Consider the following 24,574-nt stretch of genomic DNA (forward strand, 5'->3'; position numbering starts at 1 on the left):
ATCAAAATTAAACTTTTTTGCTTTGCAAGGCACCATTAGAAAAATAAAAGGACAAGACACAGACTGGGGAAAAAATATTTTCAAATCATATGTCTAGAGAATTTGTATCTAGAATACACAGAGAACTCTTATCACTCAACAATTTTTCTAAATGGCAAAGGAGGGACATCCCTGGTGGTCCAGTGGTTAAGGGTCTATGCTTCCACAGTGGGGAACACGGATTTGTCCCCTGGCTGGGGAATGAAGACACCATATGCTGCAAGGTATGGCCAAAAACTAAGAAAAATTTTAAATACAGAAAAGGATTTGAATAGGCACTTCTCCAAAGAAGATATACAAATGGCCAATAAGAGCATAAAAAGATGCTCAATGTCATTCTTCATCTACAAAGAGATATCACTTCACTTTCACTAAAGTGGATACAACCAAAAGATAATAACAAGTGTTGGCAAAGATGTAGAGTAGTTAGAACCCTTAGACACTGCTGGTGGCAATGTAAAGTGGTGCAGTCACTTTGGAAAATAGTATGACTGGTTCTCAAAAGGTTAAATATAGAGTTATTATATAAGCCAGCTATTCTACTCTTAGGTATATATCCAAGACAGACAAAAACATACATCTACACAAAAACATGTACACAAATGTTCAGAGCAGCATTATTCCTAATAGCCAAAAAGAGAAAACAACCCAAAAGTCAACCAAATGATGAAAAGATAAAAAAAAATGTGGTCTATCCATACAATGGAATGATATTGCCATAAAAAGGAGTGAAGTTCTGGTATATACCACAACATGGATGAACCTTAAAAACATTATGCTACGTAAAAGAGGTCACACACCAAAAAACACATGTTACACAATTTCATTTATATGAACAGCATGGAACTGGTAACTCTATAGAGGGAGAAAGTAGTTTAACATGGTAACCTAAGGCTAGGGCAGGGGTGGTAGGGAAAGAAGGAATGGGAAATAAATACTAATAAGTAGGTGGTTTGGGGGGAAGTGTTTTAAATCTGTTGTTCTTCGGTTGTTAAGTCGTATCTGACTCTTTACTACCCCATAGACTGTAGCATGTCAGGCTACGCTATCCTCCACTGTCTCCCAGAGTTCTACATTTAGATTGTGACTATACTAAAAACATTGAATTGTACGCTTTAAATGGGTGAATCTTACAGTATGTAGACTATATCTAAATCAAAATGTTTTTTAAAAGGGGCCATCAATTAATTGCAATGTATATACCTCTCCTGCCCTTGATCAAACTAAAATTTTGAAAAGGCATTTGCGAGACAATCAGGGAAATCTGAGCAAGACTTGATATTAAGCAATTTGTGGGTTATTTTGTATTTTTTTTTAATGTCCCAATGAGTTGTGGTTATGTTTTTAATAGAGGTCTTATCTTTACAGATACACCATGAAATATTTTCAAATGAAATGGTCTGGAAATTGCTTCAAAAACATCAAGGCTCAGAGAGGCTACAGATAAAACCAAATTGTGAGAGCTGAGTGGTAAATACATAGAGGTTTGTCACACTAGCCACTAGAGTTGCGTTTGTATTTGAAACTCAGTGAGATGTAAAGGTTTAAAAGAAAATAAAAACATTCCTAACAAGTACCTATTTTCATTTGGCTAAATATCTGTATACATTGTGAAGAAACTCATTTAAGCAGTGGATAGAATGAGCATGTGGTCAATACATGAAATCTGGGTTTCTGGGTTTTTTTTAAATCATTTATCAACATTAATTTGTTGTATCTACAACATTCTGCCTTCAAATAAAGCTGTTACTACCAATCAGAAAATGATATCTGTGTTTATACAGATATATTCCTACTACTCACCATATGTCAGGAGAGAAAATTAATTTTAGTCCACATTGCGATGTGTCAGGTAACAACTATCAAGGACATATTGTCATTCTTCACAACTGAAGCATAAAAAGAAAGTTTTATGAATTTTTCTTCCAGACTTTACTATTTCAGCTTGTTTAGTCTTCAGCCAGGTGAAACATAGGCACGTAGGAATTAAATCAATTCCTCTCAGCTTGAATTTTCCATGTGAACTCAACAGGAATATGTATTTCTGAAGATACTGCAGAACGAATATGTGGACATAAAAATGCTGGCCAATTTTTGTCCCATTTTTTTCTCTCAGAAAAATCAGAGAAAGACTGGAGTCAAAGAAAATGAGCATGAACTTGAACTATAAGGTGTATATAACATAAGGAGAACTGTGACAGCAACTCGTTGGGAGGCTACACTATGTCCTTGCTCTAATACCAACATAATGAGTAAGCGATTAAAGGTGACACCTTGGTGTAATACTCATTTCAGGAACTGCTCCAGCTAATAAGGCACAGGATCTGGACCAGGATGCTTCATATTCCCATTTAACTCCTTTGAAACAGAAACACAAACTTCCAAATACCGTTGCCAAGTATTTTTCTACATGGATTATAGTTGGTAAGAAATTCAACCTCAGAGAAAAACAAACTGAAATCATAGGTTTTTGTACTCATTTTGAATGGACTATTTCTCAAGATGGGCACTGTTATTTATGTAAGACAGCGAGCTAGGACCTGTGTTCTCACCCACCACACTTCATTACCTGAAATGAAGGAACTCGGATCAGGCTGAAGGGACCGGAACTGGTTGACATAGTACTCGCGCTGCTCTTCCGTTATCCTCCAGGGTTCATCTGGGTAACTAGTGCTGTTATCCTGCAGTTCTCTCTCCACTGAAAACGACTTTAAAAAGAAATCAATAAGCAAATGCTCACAGAATCTGTCTTTTGAGAAATGAAGTAGAAATATTAAACCTCAATAAAAGTTACCGAGGATTATACTTTTTTTTTCTCAAGGGAATATATTTGAAAACCTCATGACTAGAGTTTAATGTGAACATAAACTTCTGAAGGGCAGACATCATGCTTTACACTTTTTGGTGTGTGTTCCCTAAAGTTGTTAACAGGACTAAGCATGGAAAACTCAGCAGTGGCCACAGGACTGGAAAAGGTCAGTTTTCATTCCAATCCCAAAGAAAGGCAATGCCAAAGAATGCTCAAACTACTGCACAATTGCACTCATCTCACATGCTAGTAAAGTAATGCTCAAAATTCTCCAAGCCAGGCTTCAGCAATATGTGAACCGTGAACTTCCAGATGTTCAAGCTGGTTTTAGAAAAGGCAAAGGAACCAGAGATCAAATTGCCAACATCCGCTGCATCATCGAAAAAGCAAGAGAGTTCCAGAAAAATATCTATTTCTGCTTTATTGATTATGCCAAAGCCTTTGACTGTGTGGATCACAATAAAAACTGTGGAAAATTCTGAAAGAGATGGGAATATCAGACCATCTGACCTGTCTCTTCAGAAACCTGTATGCAGGTCAGGAAGCAACAGTTAGAATTGGACATGGAACAACAGACTGGTTCCAAATAGGAAAAGGAGTACGTCAAGGCTGTGTATTGTCACCCTGCTTATTTAACTTCTATGCAGAGTACATCATGAGAAACGCTGGGCTGGAAGAAACACAAGCTGGAATCAAGATTGCTGGGAGAAATATCAACAACCTCAGATGTGCAGATGACACCACCCTTATGGCAGAAAGTGAAGAAGAACTAAAGAGCCTCTTGATGAAGGTGAAAGAGGAGAGTGAAAAAGTTGGCTTAAAGCTCAACGTTCAGAAAACTAAGATCATGGCTGGTCCCATCACTTCATCGGAAATAGATGGGAAACAGTGCAAACAGTGTCAGACTTTATTTTTTTGGGCTCTAAAATCACTGCTAATGGTGATTGCAGTCATGAAATTAAAAGATGCTTACTCCTTGGAAGGAAGGTTATGGCCAACCTAGATAGCATATTTAAAAGCAAAGACATTACTTTGCCAACAAAGGTCCGTCTAGTCAAGGCTATGGTTTTTCCAGTGGTCATGTATGGATGTGAGAGTTGGACAATGAAGAAAGCTGAGTGCTGAAGAATTGATGCTTTTGAACTGTGGTGTTGGAGAAGACTCTTGAGAGTCCCTTGGACTGCAAGGAGATCCAACCAGTCCATCCTAAAGGAGATCAGTCCTGGGTGTTCATTGGAAGGACTGATGTTGAAGCTGAAACTCCAATACTTGGGCCACCTCATGCGAAGAGTTGACTCATTGGAAAAGATCCTAAAGCTGGGAAGGATTGGGGGCAGGAGGAGAAGGGGACGACAGAGGATGAGATGGTTAGATGGCATCACTGACTCGATGGACATGGGTTTGGGTAAACTCCGGGAGTTGGTGATGGACAGGGAGGCCTGGTGTGCTGCAATTCATGGGGTTGCAAAGAGTTGGACACGACTGAGCGACTGAACTGAACTGAAGCATGAAATATTGAACACTTGGGTGAGTGACAAAGGATTTACCAATGTGATGAACGGGGAAGGTACGATCATTCTTTTCTTCAAATATTCGCCACATTTTGATCCTTTCAAATTAGCTGAGCAGACAGTAAAATAATCTAGATTCTTTTTAAGTCATTTAAAAAAAAAATCTGGAACAGTTATAACTACATCATGTTTTTTTCTGAGGCATTCCCATTGTATAAATCTGGGAATAAAATGCTCAGAATCAAGTCCCATGTCCCTAGGTCCCACCTGAGTGGCAAGTCAGAATCACCAAACCTCTCATTTCACATTTGTGAACTGGGGGTTCTACTTAGTAATACAGTGGAGTGCAGAGATGGGCTGTCATGGTACCACAACAAATAGGGTAACAAGGGGTGCCTCTGACCTGCCACTAGGGGGCATGCAAGTCAAATTTGGGAATTTAAGGATAGAGAACCAGTGTTGTAGTGCAGGAGAACAAGCTCTGCAAGGGAACCGGAAAAGAAGCAAAAATGGTGATTCTGGAAAGAGCAGCCCAGAGCTTTGTTCCATCCCTCCCATCTACCCTGAAGTTAAGGTGCTTCTTGAGAACGCCACCTTCATGAAACAAGGAGGGTGAGCCTTTAAGATAAAAGGAGACTAGGAAAGGAGAAGTATCACTACTAATGAACCATCAAGCTGCCTGCTTCTTGAACGTACTATCAAGGAACTAATCATTAGGAAGGTATTCTAGTCACTAGCGCCAGAAAAAAAAAGTAAACCATCTCTGTCCCCTGCCCCAAATTCCCCAACACACACACACCTTATTTTGGAAGTAATTCTTCCCAGGAACACTTGACTCTCCTCTAATGCCATTCAGAGAAGAAACAAGTCTATAAAAGCTTGAGTTTTAATATAACCTTGAGATGCCATCTTTGAAGTTTTCATACTAGATGAGTTTCCACTAAATGTAAATCAAACCATTTTTAAATGCCCTGGAAGTCATTATCCATTAGTTAATGCCTTAAATTCAAAGAGTGTTTTGAAACTCACAAAGTATTTCACCCTCTATCTCACCTGAGTACCTCAAACTTTTGAGAAGTAGCCACAGGAGTTAGTAGTATCATTTTCCCAGATGAAAACTGAGTCTCAGAGAGTTTAAGGGACATGCCCATAGACTTCACGGAACTCCTGGAGTCAGCAGATAAATGCAGAGGTTTTTTTAATCTGTTGCCAAAATTTCCATGCTAGGTGTTGGCTGCTGCATTCTTTGGTACTAACATGGAAGCTTCTACTCCCCTAGAATACACCCCCCTTCATGCCTGGAACCAAAGCTGCCACACCCAATCGTTGTTAGCATCAGCCCATGCTTGTTCTTTTCCCAATCCCATGACCATCTGCTCACTCTATTTCCTCCCTCATATTACCTGACTCCTGAGTGGCATCAGCAGTCTCTTGTTCTTAGTCACTCAGTCGCGTCTGACTCTTTGTGATCCCATGCACTGTAGCCTATCAGGCTCCTCTGTCCATGGGGATTCTCCAGGCGAGAATACTGGAGTAGATTGCCATGCCCCTCCTCCAAGGATCTTCCCAACCCAGAGATTGAACCCAGGTCTCCCACATTGCAGGTGGATTCTTTACTGTCTGAGCCACCAGGGAAGCCCAAGAATACTGGAGTGGGTAGCCTCTCCCTTCTCCAGGGCATCTTCCTGACCCAGGAATCAAACTGGGGTCTCCTGCATGGCAGGAGGATTCTTTACCAGCTCAGCTACCACGGAAGTCTAATCTGACAGTAAAAATCAGGAATAAAAGGGAGAAAGTGATTGATGTTCTCTGCTTAAAAGCTTACAGTATGGCCTGTTACTCAATAAAACAAATTCACCTCCTCCACCTTGCTTTTACGACCCTTATATTCCAGCCTCCTCCTTGGTCACACAGCAGGCTTCTGATAGCCCATATGCTCTCTCCTCATGGGTCAGATTTGTGTCTTCTCCCCAAAACACTCTTTCTCTGATCCCAGTCTGCACAAATCCGACCCATTCTCAAGCTCCATGGCCCTGAAGGGCTCTCTGATGTATCTGCCAGGCCCACAGGCACTGCAGAGGTGCTGCCTGCTCCCCAGCCCCCCAGCTCTGCTACAAAGATGGGTCTGGTACCACATGTGCACCACATGGCCCACCTCATGCCTGATCTCTTCCGCCTCAGTCCAAGTAAGGGTGGGTGGGCACACAGGATGCTCTGGTGTAGAAAGCTCTTCTCTAGAGAGAACAAGCTGGGCCAGATGCTCATTCTTGGGGATGTAGATAAAAGTGGAAAGATCAACCAGCAGAGAAAGCAGACCCTGAGCAGATGTATAGCAGAGCTGTGGTGTCAAGCTGGGGCCAGCTGGGACTTTAAGTCATGAGAGAGCCAGAACCAAGCACAAGCAGAATCTGTGAGGTACAGAAGTACTAGAAAGAGTCCGGGGTAAAGGTGGTTGTTGGGAGCCAAAAGGTAAAGGGACACTAAAGTCAACTCAGCTAGGGCAAAGCCTGTTAACAGAAGAATAAATATGAATAACCAAGAGCTCACATTCCTGGGGACTGCTGGGCCACTCTTTGTCTCTCACTTTTTGGATTCCCATGAGAACCCCTACCCCTTTCTCCTTCTCAAGAAAACTTAAGCTGACAGGAAGAGTTCCCGCTCCTTAAAACCAAAAGTGCCTTCCAACAACAAGGGACGGCATGTGAACACTGGGCAACCTGTACACAGTGTGGCCTTCTGCCAGCTCGCACAAAACACATTCAGGGGCCCCAATCTCTTTCCCTTGCTTCTCACTGCATGTTTTTAACTGATTTGACAAACCAAGTGATTTGAGCATCTTACAATGTGAATCCTTATTATAAATATGGTAAGTATCATACAGTTTTTGAACATTTAAAGTATTGTTAAATATCTTCATTCAGGTTTCAATCTGGAGGGCAAGATCTGTATCATCTAAGCCTTCATTCCACACACAGCCCCTAGCAGGCACAGCACAGACACTACAAAGTCGGGTGAAGGGCCACTTATTGACAGGCTCTAATAACTTCACAGTTATATCTTATATTGAAAGAGATGCAAAAACACTACTCTAAGTTGTGCTTAATGAAAGAAAGCCTTTAAGTCCATTTCACCTTTTAAAGCTTGAGATCTATCAACAGACATACCTGTCAGTCTCATGATCTGATCTCTATGGAGAGGTCTCAAGTTCCTCATCCATTAAGTGAGTGATTTCAGAGACAGATAAAGGCATATGGAAGGCGCAGATTACATTCCACATACCTGAAGCCAAAATATTCCAAAACAAAGCTGATCTATTCCCTGGTTGCTCAGGCGGCATAGAGTCTGCCTGCAATGTGGGAGAGCCGGGTTCGATCCCTGGGTCAGGAAGATCCCCTGGAAAAGGGAATGGCTACCCACTCCAGTATGCTTGCCTGAAGAATCCCATGGACACAGGAGCCTGCTGGGCTACAGTCCATGGGGTTACAAAGAGTCAGACACGACTGAGCGACTAACACTTCACTTTCACTTTGGGTTCATTTGGAGGAGATGGTTCCCTGTATCTGGGCCCTGTGGTGAGACTGCAAACCTGGGTTCTCCTGCATTGCAGCCAGATTCTTTACCATCTGAGCCAATCTCAATGAACCAAAAAGGCAACCATAATAATCAAAGCTCTGAAAAGTCAGTCGCCTAAGAGAGAATGTCTACTTGCAAAGACTAGAGGCACTGAGAAATGGAGATGGGGGAGCAGTGAACCTTGGGCCTCTGAAGAGAAGCCCGAACCAGCAGGAGCTCCGCCTCCACGTGTCCCCAAGAAGCACCCTCAGTTTCACTCCATCTCTAGTGGTTTGGTTGGCTGGGTGGAGATCTTTGGTACTTGGTGCCAATTTTGAGCTCTGGCAGTGTTTTCAAGAAAATATATATAGAGAGAGAATCTTCCACACCTGTGTGCTTAAGCCACATACATATGGTTCATTATACAGTTTCTCTAGACACAGGAGAATTAGATTTGCTTATATTTAAAACATTCAAACTCTTGGTTTTATTTCTAGTGAAATCCAAATATCTCACACTGCAAGTTGTTATCTCTGGGGAAAACAGGCTGTTTATAATGAAAGAGACTTCAAAAGACCCATTAAAAAAAGTAATACTATTAATAAAATCCCAAAAGGCAACATCTACCCCTAAAGTATCTTAAAATCAAACATAGCTGAAAAATATGAACTGCAAGAAGGCATTGTCAGGGAGAACTTAAAAAGGGAGTGTATATTTTTTCAACTACAGAACATTTCTTTTTAGCATATAATTCCACCCTGGAGGCCTCCTATAAATGCTGCCTTAGAGTCCAGCAATTTCACCTGAGGGTGCAATGATGATCTTAGTTAGAACAAAGTCCTTTTGGTGCTTAGCAAACAACAAACCATCTAGGGGGACAAAAACTCCTAGCAAGCCCACAGTGTCTATGTGAGGATAACTCCCTTGTTAACAATCTTATGGAAATAAGAATGCCATAGAACAACCACAGATCAAAGCATGATCTCATGAACAAAGATCTGAGAGGCCTCAACCATCCTAAACGGAAAGACTGGCTCACAGGCTGCTAAGACTGGACTATAGCCTACATGACCATTAAACTGCCTAAAGAAAGATCATAGGAACTGATCCATCATGAGGCAGAGGAAAAAGAAGAGTCAGAGAAGCAAATGATAGCTGTGCTTCTATGTGGGATTATGCTGGCTGTCCTTCGATCATTCACGCCCTATCTGCCTGGTGTATGGGTCTCACTGAGTGGCTGCCCAGCCAGGAATGACATTTTCCAGCCCTTCTTGCAGTTAGCCACAGACACGTGACTGAGTTCAAGCCAATGCAGAGGGAGTGCAAGTGACCTGCACCACTGCCTAGCAGGGCTAGCACCCCATGGTTCTCCTCTGTGCTTTCCCCCATGGCCCACTGAGAAAGGGACAGCAAGGCCACAGGACACAAGGAACCCTGGCGCCTGAATCACTATGTAGAGGAAAGCTGTCTGCTAACCTGTGAGATGAGTGAGAAACAGACCTATTGTGGGAAGTCATTAACATGCAGGGCATTTGTTATAGCAGCTATTACTCTAACCAACCTACTCTTCAAGCGAGGCCCAAAGGAAAGGCATACCTGCCTAGTACCAATGGCATAGCTACTCCTGCACCAAAGATGAAGCATGAAGCCATCTTCTTTTTGTAATATGACCACCTAATAACAGCTTTCTAATTTGATTGCTTATGCAGACTATCTATAGGCACAGCATGTAGATGCATCTGTACAGCCATCTTTCTGTGCTTGGTTAATATGACTCTATCTTTCATGAGTTTGAAGGAGACTCTCAGGGAGTTAGTACAGAGTAAAGAGAAAAAGAGGGCTACGGTAAAACTGAGAAAAACTGTTAAATGAAGAAAGGAGCTAGAGGAGTAGACAGAGCTCAGTGATTTCGTCTTTCACATTCAACCATTCTGTATCATACTCTATCTATACAGTCTTGTCCTGTTTCCCACCTCACTCTCAATCTAACATAAGGCCCATGATGACAGGAAATTTTTTCTATTCTGATAACAGTTATATCCCCAGAGCCTACAAAAAGTGCCTATCAAGCAGTAAACACTCAAAAGATGTCTGGCAAATGACCAGAAAAACTGTCAATTCTAACTCACAGACAGAACAGTTAACCCGAGTTCTCCTATAATGACTGGAGCTGAACTTTAAATGCACTTACCAAACAACTGTCACTCAGCAGTGTAAAGGCTGGACTCACCTATGAAATCAGAGAGGGTAAAAACTTTTTTTTTTTTACTTTTTAGTTTGAAATAATTATAGATTCACTGGAACTTATAATAAATAACTTCTGTTTTTGCCTATACTGAAATTAGTCACAATTAAATCCTAACAGAGCAATTCGACTTTATCAGTTTCTTCATGGAAATAAATCTACAAAGATGCCTTTAATCACATACTACCAAACTTACTTAGGGATCTAATCTCAATAGCTTAGAAGCCTGAAGGCCAAGCTATACGAATCTCTCTTTTTTTTTTTTAATAAATTTATTTATTTTAGTTGGGGGCTAATTACTCTACAATATTGTAGTGGTTTTTGCCATACATTGACATGAATCAGCCATGGGTTTACATGTGTTCCCCTTCCTGGACCCCCCTCTCACCTCCCTCCCCATCCCATCCCTCTGGGTCATCCCATTGCCCCAGCCCTGAGCATTTGTCTCATGCATTGAACCTGGAATGGAGTTCTGTTTCACATATAATATACAGGTTTCAATGCTATTCTCCCAGAACATCCCACCCTCACCTTCTCCCTCAGAGTCCATAAGACTGTTCTATGCATCTGTGTCTCTTATTCTGTCTCGCATATAGGGTTGTCGTTACCATCTTTCAAATTCCATATATATGCATTAGTATACTGTATTGGTGTTTTTCTTTCTGGCTTACTTCACTCTGTATAATGGGCTCCAGTTTCATCCATCTCAATAGAACTGATTCAAATGTATTCTTTTTAATGTGCCATATGACCCAGCAATGGCAACCCACTCCAGTACTCTTGCCTGGAAAATCCTATGGACGGAGGAGCCTGGTAGGTTGCAGTCCATGGGTTTGCTAAGGGTCGGACATGACTGAGCGACTTCACTTTCACTTTTCACTTTGATGCATTGGAGGAGGAAATGGCAACCCACTCCAGTGTTCTTGCCTGGAGAATCCCAGGGACGGGGGAGCCTGGTGGGCTGCCGTCTGTGGGGTCGCACAGATTCGGACACGACTGAAGTGACTTAGCAGCAGCAAGACCCAGCAATCCCACTGCTGGGCATACACACTGAGGAAACCAGAATTGAAAGAGACGCGTGTACCCCAATGTTCATCGCAGCACTGTTGACAATAGCCAGGACATGGAAGCAACCTACATGTCCATCAGCAGACGAATGGATAAGGAAACTGTGGTACATATGCACAATGGAATATTACTCAGCCATTAAAAAAGGAATCTCTTGAGTTTAATGAGCAGCACACAGTTGCTGCTTATTAAGATAAAATTTTTTTAATGATCACCACAGACATCAAAGAATGTTACAGAACACATACTCATGACTTTGCTAAATGTCAGACACTGTGAGCACCCAATATACAGGATCTGTTTTCATCTTCACAACAACCCTGCAAAGTAGGCCCCATTAGCTTCATTTTGGAGAACAGGAAACTGAGGATTAGGGAAGGGAAGTGACATACCAAGACCACACACCTAGTAAATGGTAGAGTCAGAACATGAGCAGAGTCCAGAACATGTACTCTCACTCAGCAAGCTCTGGGGTTCTTCCCATCTTAAACATCCATCCATCCATCCTTTAACGATGTACCATTTTATTTTAAGAATTAACCTCACTGCAATGCCTATATTATTGCTGTTAATTCTGCAGACTGAAGATCTCAGTTGAGGATGTGAATATCCTACACTTACACCTCCCTCCCCATTATCTAGTTTAGTTGCAGATTCTGCCCAGCGAACTATTAAATTATATAGACAGAGCACCATCTTATTTCTTACATAACTTTTGCTTATAAGCATCTGGTAAGTTTTCATATCAGGAAAAAATGACCATGTCTGTCATCCTCAGGGCACGCTGGCATGGTAGCTAACCCTTAGAGGTTACTTACTATTTCCCAATGGATGAGTCAAGGAGAAAATGTTACAGGCAATCTACCCTGCAAGCAAGACTGCTGGGAGGACTGAAAGGGTGCAGGCTAGTGAAGAGTCCAGAAGAGTAAGGGGGCCAGAGAATCACTCAGTCAGTAGCACCTCCTGTTGGGATAGGTGATAGGGGGCATGACACTGCCTGCCCCGCTGAAGTCTGGGGATACTGATGCACTTAGGGGTGAAATGGTGCTGCTGTAAGGAGCCTTTCCTGTTCACACCACACTATCTACTAAGACCAAAGGGGCCTAGGAATCAAACACCACACTCCTTTCCAGCTTTAAAAAGTACTCTCTGACACCAGGAGTTCAATCTGGTGTTTTCAGCTACATCTAAGAAGCTAATTCAGAGGCACCCTGACTATCAATCAGTGGGGGCCCCACCTACTACCACAAAACTTCTGAACACCATAAACCTTTAATGAAATGCTCACAGAGATGGGGTGGAAAAGCAACACTGACCTCACAAGTAAAATGTGCTCATTTGCTTTCATGTAACCAACCTGTCTAACTGCACAGATGCTGGAATCCTCATATGTACCAGCCTACCATTCTGACACTTCTCACTGCCTCTAAGCATGGATTCTGAAATACCTTAAGATGGTAACCCAATTAGTCATGCTATTTACTGAATCAACATCCTTGTCCCATAAACATACTTCAATCTCTATCCCAAGCATACTCTTCTTATGTCCTGGAGCCACCTTTCTTTCAGTGATCCAGTATCTCCTTAATGTTCTCATCCTGTAATACACATGTTTGCCTTTCATGTAGAAGTGTCTCCCAAAGAAAAAATTAGGTGACTACAATCACTTGAATCATTAAGAGGTGTGGGTACATTGGGAGCACCTGAGGAATACCATAAGAGACAGCTACAAAAGATGTAGGCTGAAAAAAGTAAATTTCAGTATCATTCAGTAAAATGTTTTAAAAATAAGGGATAGCAAATTTCAAAAAGAATTATAAGTAGATGAAGGAAATAAGTAGGAAAAGGAGGTTGGATGCTGTGAAATACAGGACCTCTTTGTGGTACTAACAGTGACCACTGGGATATCTGTGGGTTCTAGGTAGAGTCAGGGAAGTAGAACACACACGTCAACCTTCTACCCCTTAGGAGATGACCAAACTCCAACTAGGGTTTGAAATCAAATGGGAAATGAATGTTGGAAAACAAGATGTCAAACTAAGAATAAATCACATGCATTCCAATAAAATTTATCAAACTAGTTTTTCCGGTTACACACAAAGGCAAACATATACGCTCTCCCTCCCTGCCACCCCTCCCTCCCTTCTTTCCCTCTCTCCCTCCTCCTCCTCTTCCTCCTCCCTCCTTTCCCCTCCTCCTTCCATTTAGTCAGAGGAAGAAAATTTAGCTGTTTGAGCAACTTTGAGAGGTCAACACACACACACACCTTGTGTTGACATTTACCATCCCTAAAACAGACTTTTCCAGCCCTAATCTCTACCCATGACGAATCTGCCTGCAATGAGGGAGACCTGGGTTTGATCCCTGGATTGGGAAGATCCCCTGGAGAAGGAAATGGCAACCCACTCCAGTCTTCTTCCCTGGAGAATCCCATGGACAGAGGAGCCTGAGCAGGCTACAGACCATGGGGTGGCAAAAAGTCAGAAACGACTAAGTGACTAACACGTTCACTTTCGATCTCTACCCATAAACTAATTCAACTCTGCTGTCAAGAAGGTAGAAACAAGAAATCAGTGCCAGCAGGCCTGGGGTGCTCCAGAACTAAAAAGAAGTGAAGTTTCTAACCTCCTCCAAGTGCATCGGGGGCCCAGGACCTCCTCTCAACCATACAAGAGAAATGGTAAAAAAAAAAAAAAAAACTACACCAAGATTTCATTTTTCACTTATCATACTGACCAAGATTCCTAAATTTCTTAGCACACTGCATTTGCATGGATATGAGAAAAGACACACTCTCATACACTGTTAGTAAGTGTGAAAATGGGCATAGTCTCTAATTTGAAAATCTCTACCAAAAACTAAAAATGTGTCGCCATTTCACCCAATTATTCCATTTCTAAGAACTGATCCTACATATATACAGTGAGTTTTGAGAATCTGCCCCTAGAAGACTATTAAGTTCATCCCTTCAGAAAGGAAAAAAAAGAAATCACAGCACGTATGTTAATGGTTTAAAAATTGAGTAAAAGATATTTTTAGTGGGATCTAGTTGGAAGGATATTTTATTTCTCAGACCAGTCTCCCTAAAGCCAGGTTAAGGTATTCTGCATATATGAGATATATAAGCATAGCTGTATGTGCTTATATATACATAAAACATTCCCAAAATGATACAAAACAAATGGACTATCTTGGCTACCTCAGGGATGGAAAACCAAGAAATACAGGATGCCCATTCCTCTAGGTGAGGCTCACAGACAAATGAGTGAACAAGCAATGAACTGCTTTTTAAGAATGAAAAAAAAATGGGAACCCCACATGTACAAGAAACAGTAGAAAGTTCTCACACTTCATGCTATCAATGGGAAAAAAAGCATAGATAAATTGAGATAAAGGAGAAAACCAAGAGGGCAAGAGTGAGGCTGAAGAGGGCATTTTAAGAAGGTGGTCATTGTTAAATGCTGCCAAGGGGTCAATGAGACACGGACTTAACACAAGGTAGTTTCTGGCAACCAGGCAAAGACAGAAGCAGTGGTATATGTTGGGAGCAGGAAGGTCAATTCCAAACCCTACAGCAGCAAAATCATAAATGACTATGAGATCTAGATGGTTAAGATCACTTGTCAAAAGTAAACCACAAAGGGGCTTCCCTGGTGATCCAGTAGTGAAGATTTTGTATTTCCAATGCAGAGAGAGTGGGTTTGATCCCTGGTTGGGGAAATAGGATCCCTCATGCCACACGGCCAAAAAAAAATTAAAATTAAAAAACCACAAAATGATCTATCAACACACTACAACAGAGAAGGAGGAAATAAGATTTATCATTTCTTTACAAACACTGTCAACCATTCACCAACATAGGTTGTGTGCTCAGTATCTGAAATTTCAAGGGGGAAAATATACAACATCTGAATGAAAAAATAAAAAATGTCTAGGCACTGAATCCACATAAGCACCTCTGAAATGCCAAGCCCACAAACTGCAACAGTGCCGACCCAGAGTCCCCAAAAGCCTTCCCCAGTTCCCAGAGGCCACGTCCCTTCCAACGAAGACAGGAAGGACTTAAATGCAAGGCCACAGAGGAAGCTACAAGAGAGTGAGGCTGTCATGGGTATAGCAACATGGGAAATGAGTGACTCTGGCACAGTCTAGCACCAGAAACAATCCCTATTAACCACCTACCACCAAAATCCTTCACGTCACATCCTCCCATCTACATGGCTAATTCTGGTTGGCATCTGCTTTCTGTGATGTGCAGTCCAGCCAAACCAAATTGACAGGCATAAGAAGGAAACCTAAGAACTGAAGAAAAACACATCAGCCATGAAAACCACAGACTGCTGTCCCAAAAAAGGCCCCTTGTTCTCATCTTAAACCAAAGGCAATGCTCCAAACAGGAGCACTGACACCAAACAAATATTAAGGGAATCAGACAGCTGCAGAGAATTACAATGGACTGTTAAATCCATTCTAACTAATTCATGTTACAGAAAAGAGAAGGAACTTGCCTAAGGTAATACAGCGTATGGATAGACCTGGGCGAGAAACTATCTGACTTTTGTGCATGATCGCGTAAGTCCTCCTAATGGCCAATGGCTGCCAAATACTTCTATTCTGTCCCAACTATCCACAGGCTCTGGCCACATATATCCTACCATCTCCTTTAAAATGCCTTTTGGCTGTCTCAAAAGCTCAAATCCCAACACTGATCTCGTGATCCTGCCTCAATACTCCCAATACTGGTTTTTCATTCAGGGCTTCTCAGCTTAACAGATGACATCACCATCCATCTGCTTCCTGAGACAAAGACCAGAGAGTGGTGTCCAGTGTTTGAACTCTAGCCCAACTGCTTCCTAGCTGTGACCTTAAGCAAGCTAAACGATGTCTTTATACCTCAGGTTCTGTCATCTGAAAAATGGGACAATGATGGAAATTACCTTATAAGATAGCTCTAAGCACAGCAAGACAGGTGAACAAAACGCAAAGCTCACAGAAAACATCTCTGTTTGTGCAGCTCCCTCTCTCCTCTTGCCTGCTCTCCCCCAGGCCCACTCCCTCACCTGGACAATAAGGATCAGCCCTTCCCCTTTCAACTCAAATGTGATTTCCCACTGGAAGACTTCCTTGATCAATCCCTGCCTGCTAAGGCTGGGTCTTAACTTCCCACCTCCATTTTTCATCCTCAAAGCACAGTATAATTTCTACTCACCACATACCATAATTATGTATTTGCTCTGTGATGGTCTGATCAATAGCCACCTCCTCCAATAGTCTATAAGCTCCAGGAGGGCAGGGAATGAGAGTGTTATATCGCATTTTTGTATTCTCAACATGATACCTGGCACTTAACAGGTGTTTAGTAAACATTAGTTGCTTAAAGTGGAGAAGGCAACGGCAACCCACTCCAGTACTCTTGCCTGGAAAATCCCATGGACGGAGGAGCCTGGTAGGCTACAGCCCATGGGGTCGTGAAGAGTTGGACACGACTGAGCGACTTCACTTTCACTTTTCACTTTCATGAACTGGAAAAGGAAATGGCAACCCACTCCAGTGTTCTTGCCTGGAGAATCCCAGGGACGGCGGAGCCTGGTGGGCTGCCGTCTATGGGGCTGCACAGAGTCGGACACGACTGAAGCGACTTAGCAGCAGCAGTAGCAGCAGCAGCAGTTGCTTAAAGTACTCAAGAAATAGAAGAAAATAATAGAATGGGAAAGACTAGAGATCTCTTCAAGAAAATCAGACATATCAAGGGAATATTTCATGCAAAGATGGGAACAATAAAGGAAACAAAGGGCAAGGACCTAACAGAAGCACAAGAGATTAAGAATAGGTGGCAAGAATACACAGAAGAACTGTACAAAAAAGGTCTTAATGATCCAGATAACCACAATGGTGTGATCACTCACCTAGAGCCAGACATCCTGGAATGTGAAGTCAAGTGGGCCTTAGGAAGCATCACTACGAACAAAGCTAGTGCAGGTGATGGAATTCCAGCTGAGCTATTTCAAATCCTAAAAGATGATGCTGTGAAAGTGCTGCACTCAATATGTCATCTAATTTGGAAAACTGAGCAGTGGCCACAGGACTGGAAAACGTCAGTTTTCATTCCAATCCCAAAGAAGGGCAATGGCAAAGAATATTAAAACTACCATACAATTGCAGTCATCTCCCATGCTAGCAAGGTAATGCTCAAAATCCTTCAAGCTAGGCTTTAACAGTACGTGAACCAAGGACTTCCAGATGTAAAAGCTGGATTTAGAAAAGGCAGAGGAATCAAAGATCAAATTGCCAACATCCAATGGAGCATAGAAAAAGCAAGAGAATTTCAGAAAAACATCTACTTCTGCTTCATTGACTACGCTAAAGCCTTTGACTGTGTGGATCACAACAAACTGCAAAATTCTTACAGAGATGGGAATGCCAGACCTCCTGACCTGCCTCCTGAGAAATCTGTATGCAGGTAAAGATGCAACAGTTAGATCCGGACATGGAACAACAGACTGGTTCCAAATTGTTAAAGGAGTACATCAAGGCTGTATATTATCACCCTGCTTATTTAATGTATATGCAGAGTACATCATGGGAAATGCTAGTCTGGATGAATCACAAGCTGGAATCAAGATTGCTGGGAGAAATATCAACAACCTCAACTATGCAGATGACACCACCCTAATGACAGACAGCGAAGAGGAACTAAAGAGCCTCTTGATGAAGGTAAAAGAGGAAAGTGAAAAAGCTGGCTTAAAATTCAACATTCAAAAAACGAAGATCATGGCATTCAGTCTCATTACTTCATGGCAAACAGATGGGGAAACAATGGAAACCGTGGCAGATTTTATTTTCCTGGGCTCCAAAATCACTGCAGACAGTGACTGCAGCCATGAAATTAAAAGATGCTTAGAAGGAAATCTATGACAAACCTATACAGTGTATTAAAAAGCAGAGATATCACTTTGCTGACAAAGGTCCATATAGTCAAAGCTATGGTTTTTCCAGTAATCATGTATGGATGTGAGAGTTGGACCATAAAGAAGGCTACGCACCAAAGAATTGATGCTTTCAAACTGTGGTGCTAGAGAAGACTCTTGAGAGTCCCTTGGACAGCAAGATCAAACCAGTCAATGCTGAAGGAAATAAGTCCTGAACATTCATTGGAAGGACTGGTGCTGAAGCTCCAATACTTTGGCCACCTGATGCATAGAGCCAACTCACTGGAAACAGCACAGAGCCAACTCACTGGAAACAACTCTGATGCTTGGAAAGATTGAGGGCAGGAGGAGAAGGGGGAGACAGAGGAAAATATGGTTGGATGGTATCATTGACTCAATGGACATGAGTCTGAGCAAACTTTGGGAGACAGTGAAGGACAGGGAAGTCTGGCACGCTGCAGTTTATAAGGTCACAAAGATTCAGACATGACTTAGAAACTGAACAACAACAAGTTTTTTAAAGTGCTCAGGAAGCATGTTTATCAGCAGAAAAATGGGCCTAGAGATTAGAAGAGAAGGCCTGGGACACCAATCTAAATGAGAGCCCAAGGCTATCGCCTGCCAGGTGGCTACACAGAAAGGGCCTGGTGAGCCCCATCTGACCATAGCGAAGTTCAGGATTTACTGCTTCTCTGACCATCATTCTAACAGTTCAGGATGTGGTCTCCACAGCGCTAGAATCAGCACTAGACTCTGCAGAAACAAGGACAGCCACACCTTGCAGAATTTTTTTAGATGAAACCCAGTCCCTCTGATACCTTTCTTAATGTAACTATCACTCCACAGTGGGTGTGGTTCTCACGTTTAAAAACATTTATTTCTGTACCACAGGACCTCTAAATGCAGCCAACTACTCCACCTGGGTGCTCAGCTGAAGAAACAACTGTCTGTTCCAACTTAGGTGTAAAACTAGCTCTACTGGACTTAGGAGAGAATGGCATCTTGGCTCCCCAATGTGGTACCAATAAGGGATTTTCAGGAATATTTTTTACTATACCCAATGTTTATTTATACAGCAACTCTAGAACCTAGTCTCCTTGTAACATGGCACCCTAATGAATATAGTGAAGTATTTCAAAGAACAAGTCTTGACACTGGGCAAGCCTGGTTCAAATTCTGGCTCTGCCACTTACTAGTTATAAATGAAACTTTAGACCCATGACCTGACCTCTCTCAGTCACAGTTACCTCATCTGTAGTTGGATATGATAGTTGGAGGAAGCATTACACACAAATACACAGCATAAAGCTGAATTATCTACCATCTTTAAGGAAATTCTTTGTACACCAGAGTTCTACCTCAGAAATTCTGTATCATGCTTACCATAGAGCCCGATCTCCAGAGGCTATAAAGTGGACACCTCAACCTCCCTTAGCCTTGTTTATTCTCTTCAAGAATACCAGCCCACTTCATTATGGGACTATCTAAGATTACCCTCTATTGTGAGGAGATCTCCCTGCTAAATGATGTTTCTTCCTCAGTTGGACAACTGAAATGTTATACAAACCACCCTACTTCTTCCTGTCTTTATAGAGTCAAACAGCCAACTCAGTTTTCCCACGGTTTCTCTCACACTGGCGCACTCACGTTTTTTGGGGAATGTGACTCCACCAGCATAGGACTCAGAAGTACTACACAACATAACAGTTGCAGACATGGGGTGAAAAAACAGCTCTTTATCCAAAGGAAACAATGGAGAAAGGAAAGCAAAATTTTCTAAGTTGTAGTGCAACAAGGAGAAACTTGAGATATCACTTGTGCTTCTACCATATTTCTTTTGTATCAACTACAAATAGGAAACTGTAGTTACTGCCAACTGTTCTCCAAATAGCAGTGGACTAAGGCAATGGCACCCCACTCCGGTATTCCTGCCTGGAGAATCCCATGGACTGGGGAGCCTGGTGGGCCGCAGTCCATGGGGTCGCTACCAGTCGGACACGACTGAGCGATTTCACTTTCACTTTCCACTTTCATGCATTGGAGAAGGAAATGGCAACCCACTCCAGTGTTCTTGCCTGGAGAATCCCAAGGACGGGGGAGCCTGGTGGGCTGCCGTCTACGGGGTCGCACAGAGTTGGACACGACTGAAGCGACTTAGCAGCAGCAGCAGGCACTGACAGAAAATACAGGAGAATCACCTCTACCTTCCAAAGCTGGTAGCAAAGTATGCACTGAATACATAATAGTAGAATAAGGCAGAGATAAAAATAGTCTGTTTTAGACAAAGTAAAGGCCTCCTGAAGGAGGTGCCTAATGATTAAGCAGATGAAGGTGGAAGGGCATTTTAGACCAAAAATCAAAAACCAGGCCAGAGTAGTCTAGAGACACAGAGAAGGGAAGAAACAGACAGAGTAAAAAGATTTAGAAAATATACAAGCAACAGAACATGAAATACAATATCGGCATTAGGGGATAGCTTTATATCCTCCTTAAAAGGGGGGAGGAGGCTTCAAAAAGTCACACCCCCTAAGTCTCCAACTGGCATAACCCGACAGAGGCATCACTTACCCGGATAAGGGAAGCCTGATGCCGGGGGGGTTTGGCTCCTGGGCCTCCCGATGAGGGTCCCTCAGGCTGGACAAGGAGCTGTCTAGTTTCATAAGGAGCTGAAATGGCAGGAGGGAAAGTCAGCATGGTTCACAAAGATTCCACCCAAAATGCATGAATTCACATTCAAACTGCTATAGTGTCTGCTCTTCAGGGAAGAATTAGTAATTAGTTTATACACAAAGGGTCACCTAAGACAAACAAGGGCTTCCCTCATAGCTCAGTAGGTAAAGAACCTGCCTGTGACGCAGGAGACCCTGGTTCGATTCCTGGGTCAGGAATATCTGCAGAAGAAGGGATAGGCTACCCATTCCAGTATTCTTGGGCTTCCCTTGTGGCTCAGCTGGTAAAGAATCCGCCTGCAATGTGGGAGACCTGGGTTCGATTCCTGGGTTGGCAAGATCCCCTGGAGAAGGGAAAGGCTACCCACTCCAGTATTCTGGCCTGGAGAATTCCATGGACTAAGTCCATGGGGTCGCAAAGAGTCAGACACAACTGAGTGACTTTCACTTTCACTTTCTTTCACTTAAGACAACAAACCTTGGTGCCTCTGGGTACAATTTAACTGAACCATCTAAAGATAGTCAACCAAATCATAATAAAGCCGGGAGATATTTACATCAGGTTAAGATTAGCAATAAATTGGAAAGGTGGAATGGTGTAAACCTAAACTGGGATAGAAAATAATGAGAGTAGTTAGAAAACTGCCATGTTTTAAGTGTTCAACTTCTAAATATAAGGTAAATTCTATATATATACCCTGCTATTTAGAATGCTTCCACTCATCATCCACACTACCAAGAAGCAAGAAAGTGAGTATGAATTTTGAACATTAAGAATCAACATTATCATTTTGCTTATTTTTGAAAAATAAATGCCACTATCTTGTCTTCCTTATGGAAAGAATGTAAAACCAAATAGAGAAAAATACAAAAAGGAATAAATGCATTTTATATTTATTACTTTATCATTCAATAACCAAACTAAAAATAATTTTGCTACCTTTAAGAAAAGTTTTTAAGTCACAAAAATGAATGCAATTTTTCATTCCTTTTATTTCCAGAACACTTAATAACAACTTTGCCAATATGATACAAAAACAGTTAAACGTAACCAGGCAGTATTCGGCTCCAACAGAAAGGGGAAATTATCACTCAAGATAAAACCATTTCTGATCTCTGTAGGTTAACAGTTCAGGTTTTTGGAAGTATATACATAAGTAAAATGCTTTCTTTCTATAGCTTCCTTATACATAAAATTAGGTAGAGACAGAAGAGTAGCCTGTTGTGGCATCACCTTTAGCAGAGTTTGAAATTTTTAAAATAAAGAAGGTATAACAACAGCACATCAACAACAACAAACCACTCTTGGGCTCACATCTGCTCTTTGTATTTCCTCCAAGGAAATGGAATACATTATTATACAATTATTATTAACACAATATTATAACATCAAATTACATTAAAACATCAAAATCACTGCCTGGAAAAATATGAAGTGGTTTTTCTGATGCTGCTAAGAATAGATGAAAAACATAAAACCTGCAAAAGAAACATACATAGAGAACTCACAGTCCAAATCTTAAAAAATAAGTCTCAGATGGTAGGCAGGTGGTGTCTTCGAAGAAGGAGTTTTAAGATCATTCCACTTTGAAGGATCATCAAATTTAACTCCTACCAAAAGTTCTGAACCACAGCAAACTGTACTATGGCTGGGATACCAATGGTAACAAGCTTTCCCTGGGAAGCTGATCCCACATGTCTCTGCCTCCCCTTAGAGGGAGGGAACTTCTACTGCTGAGGAAGAACACATGTAGAGGGAGGCTGACTGGCCCATGGCTCCAATTCCTCACCAACAATGAATGGCCTTCCTTCCCTTGGAAGAGACAGACGTTTCTTATCAATAAGGCTTAAATGAACACTGAGCCACATGGTGGGTCATTTTTCGAGAGTCCTGGCCTCAATGGCAGATTTTCTCTTCATACTCCTGTGGGAAGCCTGGGTTGGCCACACCTGCCTGTGACTGGAAAGATGAGTATCTAAAGCCTTCTGGTCACAAATCTTAGACACATGCTCCTATCAGTTGGTACCAGAGCTGATATTCAGGCCACTATCGGTCTGACTCCTGTCTCATTCCTCAAATGAAACTGAACTCAGGAGGTAAAAGATAGGTACTACTCATTGTCTCTACTCTTCTCCCTCCCAAATAAAACCTGAAACATGCAACTCAATGCAAAACAAATAATTCTTAGATCCCCTTATAAGAGGCTGAACAAGGAACTAGAAGTACCACCTTTCTCCAAGGGGAAGATTATAAAATGAACCTTAAAGATTTCATCACTCTGAGATTCAGTGTCAAACTAGAACAGAGATCGCAACTAACAGCCCAATAAAGACTCTCTATCTGCAGTCACCCAATGAATGATATCTAGAAGGTGACTATCCAGAATACTTGAGCTTCAAAAACATAATGAGTACCATATTCTAGAAACACAAAAGAAAATACAAGGGGACATCTTAGCACCTACAATGTGCTAGGAATTGTGCTAGGAATAGACATTTATATAATATTACTCATTTAATCTACAGAGCAAAATTCTAAGGCAGACTTTATTTCATTTAACAGATAAGGGAAATTGAGGCTCAGAAAAGCAAAGTACCCATAGTCATACAGGCTGGAAATGGAAAGAAATGAGAAATGTAGGCCTACCAAGTCTACCTTTAGGCCCAGGAGACTGACATCATAGCCCATGCTCTTAAGTGAGAAGATACCTAGAACTGATACGTAAGAATAAGATGCATAAGAAAAAGTAGAACAGACACTGATGTTAAGATAAGACTTTAGACAGCAGAAGAAGCAGGTTTAAAGAGTCAAAAGTAGTTACCTCTGCATAGAAGAAATATACCTTAGCATAGCAAAGCCCATATATGACAAACGCACAGCTAACATCAAACTTAATGGTAAAAAGCTGAAAGCATTTCATCTAAGATCAGGAACAAGACAAGGATGTCCACTCTCACCACTTTCACTCAATGTACTTTTGGAAGTCCTGGGCATAGCAATCAGATAAGAAAAAGAAATAAAAGGAATCCAAATTGGAAAGGAAGAAGTAAAACTGCCATTGTTTGCAGATGATGTGATATTACATACAGAAAATTCTAAAGATGGCACCAGACAACTATTAGAACACATCAATTAATTTGGTAAAGTAGCAGGATTCAAAACTAATATGCAGAAATCTGCTGCATGTCTATACACTAACAATGAAGTATCAGAAAGAGAAATTAAGGAAACAACCCCTCTCACCATCACATCAGAAAACAATAAAATACCTAGGAATAAACCTACCTAAGGAAGCAAAAGACCTGTACTCAGAAAACTATAAGACAGTAACGAAAGAAACCGAAGATGATATAAAAGGAAATATATACCATGTTCTTACACTGGAAAAATCAATGCTGTTAAAATGACCATACTACTCAAGGCAATCTAGAAATTGAATGTAACCCCTATCATATTACCAATGGATTTTTCATAGAACTAGAACAAAAAAAATTAAATTTGTATGAAAACAAAAAAGATCCCAAACAGCCAAAAACAATAATGAGAAAATTAGAATGGAGCTGGTGGAATCAACTTCCTCACTTCAGACTATACTACAAAGCTACAGTCATCAAAACAGTATGTTACTGGCACAAAAACAGACACACAGATCAATGGAACAGGATAGAGAGTCCAGAAATAAACCCATGCACTTATGGTCAATTAATCTACAACAAAGGAGGCAAGAATATACAATGAAGACAAGACAGTC

At 41.5% G+C, this 24,574-nt stretch overlaps 1 protein-coding gene across 5 annotated transcripts in view; it reads right to left on the minus strand.

Moving 5' to 3' along the window:
• The window catches only part of REPS2 (RALBP1 associated Eps domain containing 2), a 238,727-nt gene that overhangs the window by 129,644 nt on the left and 84,509 nt on the right, over positions 1 to 24,574 (minus strand). For all 5 annotated transcript variants that reach the window (XM_081564695.1, XM_081564694.1, XM_081564693.1 and 2 more), the window contains 2 exons: positions 20,722 to 20,819; positions 2,609 to 2,747 (listed from right to left, as the gene is read on the minus strand). In XM_081564695.1, the coding sequence (XP_081420821.1) occupies positions 2,609 to 2,747; positions 20,722 to 20,819 (237 nt within the window). The remainder of the gene's footprint in view (positions 1 to 2,608; positions 2,748 to 20,721; positions 20,820 to 24,574) is intronic.

This window comes from Giraffa tippelskirchi, chromosome X, assembly GCF_054371585.1.
Source record: "Giraffa tippelskirchi isolate mGirTip1 chromosome X, T2T-mGirTip1v1.2.pri, whole genome shotgun sequence".
NCBI lineage: Eukaryota > Metazoa > Chordata > Mammalia > Artiodactyla > Giraffidae > Giraffa > Giraffa tippelskirchi.